Source organism: Berghia stephanieae, chromosome 11, assembly GCF_034508935.2.
Source record: "Berghia stephanieae isolate SIO BIC M18660-M18661 chromosome 11, UCSD_Bste_1.3, whole genome shotgun sequence".
NCBI classification, from domain to species: Eukaryota; Metazoa; Mollusca; class Gastropoda; order Nudibranchia; family Aeolidiidae; genus Berghia; species Berghia stephanieae.
The window spans coordinates 41,286,153-41,288,103 of NC_088370.1; the positions used below are offsets into that span (position 1 = coordinate 41,286,153).

General features: G+C 44.1%; 1 protein-coding gene across 1 annotated transcript; it reads left to right on the forward strand.

Annotated features, from left to right (window-relative positions):
- The first annotated feature begins 213 nt into the window (after window positions 1-213).
- On the forward strand, window positions 214-992 carry LOC144956428 (uncharacterized). The gene is made up of 2 exons (XM_078886929.1): window positions 214-499; window positions 676-992. Exons 1-2 carry the CDS (start codon window positions 214-216, stop codon window positions 990-992), a joined length of 603 nt encoding a protein of 200 aa, XP_078743055.1.
- Window positions 993-1,951: the final 959 nt, after the last annotated feature.

Sequence of the window (1,951 nt, forward strand, 5' to 3'; positions counted from 1 at the left end):
GAAACATTCCATGTCCCAGGAAAGCGATTCTCACATATAAACATTGACCTCGTTGGACCATTACCTCAGTCAAGGGGGTTCACCCATCTCCTTACTATAATTGACAGGAACACCCGATGGCCTGAGGCAATACCGTTACAAACCACAACAACAGAAGAATGTGCAAAAGCCCTGATCTCCAATTGGATCTCGCGGTTTGGTATTCCTGTTGATATGACTTCTGACAGGGGCTCACAATTTACATCCACGCTATGGAAACAGATGGCCAGTCAACTTGGTGTGCAGATTCATACACAAACTGCGTATCACCCTCAGTCCAACGGCATGATTGAACGGTTTCATCGGTCCTTGAAATCATCCCTCAAAGCTCGTCTAATAACTCCAAATTGGGTGGATGAACTACCTTGGGTTCTGCTTGGTTTAAGAACTGCACCTAAGGATGATATCGGTCATCCTCCAGCTGAATTAGTATACGGAGAACCTTTAACAATCCTGGAGAGTTTATACCCGACCATCCTTCAGACTTCCACGCTAAAGACTTTTTGGCAACCTTTCGGCAAAACGTGTCCCTTCATTCACCACGGCCAACACATCATCACGGCTATCATCAAACAAATTTACCCAAGAACTTGATGTCAGCAAAATATGTTTACATTCGTGTTGACACCCACCGAGGACCCCTTCAGAAGCCGTATACAGGTCCCTATGTTGTCATAACCCCTGGAGATAAACAATTCCTGATTGATGTTGGTGGCAAAGCAGAACGGATTTCGATTGACCGACTTAAACCTGAATTTGTCGATTCTACGCAACCAGTTTCCCTTGCCACCCCACCTCGTCGTGGACGCCCACCGAATACGAACAGAAAGTTATCGAACAGAAACATACAAAACTCCCGTACTGCTTCTGATGATACTAACGTAGTGCCTACTAAGAAGCTATCTCGCTCAGGACGTACCATTAAACGACCTCGGTACTACGAAGATGACTAGTCCGTGTTTGGGGGGGCATGTGTGGCGATCTCCGTTTCCTACGAACTACGAAGACTTACCACATACTGCTGACTGCAAGACTACTCTACACGCCAGATCAGACAAAAACGTAAACACGAGAGAACTCATTAAATTTATAAAATTCACTACACATTGGTTTCATTGTTTGTTGTTTCCAGTAAAGTAGATGCTACACTACACTAAACTTTCAGCACCTGGACATTCCGACATCATACCATTTGGAGATGGGAAGTTACATAATATAAGGTTTTGTAGTAGTCCCCCCCCCCCCAAACCATTAGGCCCGTGGAGCCGGAGTTTATCCTGGTTATGCCATGTGGGCACCGTAGCTCAGCGGTAAGGTATTTGCTTCGTATCCGAAAAGTACCGAGTTCAATCACCCACCGCTGCGTTGTATGTCCTTGAGCAAGACATCTCGCCCTAGCTCAATTTGCGGCGCAACACTGCGGCTGATGCCTTGGTTATTCCAATCTTCCCTTGGAATAGACCCTAGAGACAAATTTCCCCTACGGGATGGATAAAGGGAATTTTTATTTCTATAGCGTGAAACGGACAATAGCAATTGTTTGCTACCCTTTGGATAGGTGGTTGGTCTATCGCAAAGTAATCTCCACAAGATGTAAGAGACCCAGCTACCCAATCACTGCTGGGTTGACATGAGGGGTCAGAAAAAAATAATCTCGACTGAACCCGGGATCGATCTTGGTCCCTCTGCGTGTGACAGTGTATTTTGTTGAGGGAAAAGGGTTAAATTCTACTCTTATTCATGCATGGCAAACAAGTTCACTAGGAATACAAAGAAATAAATTAGAATTTATTTTCTAAAAAAAGAAAGATTGACGTGTTATGTGAACATAAAGATCTGAACAAGAGTGACTGAAAGGTGTCCGAAAAAGCAAGAAAGAAATAATGGGAGAAAAAAAATATCCCCAAAAATC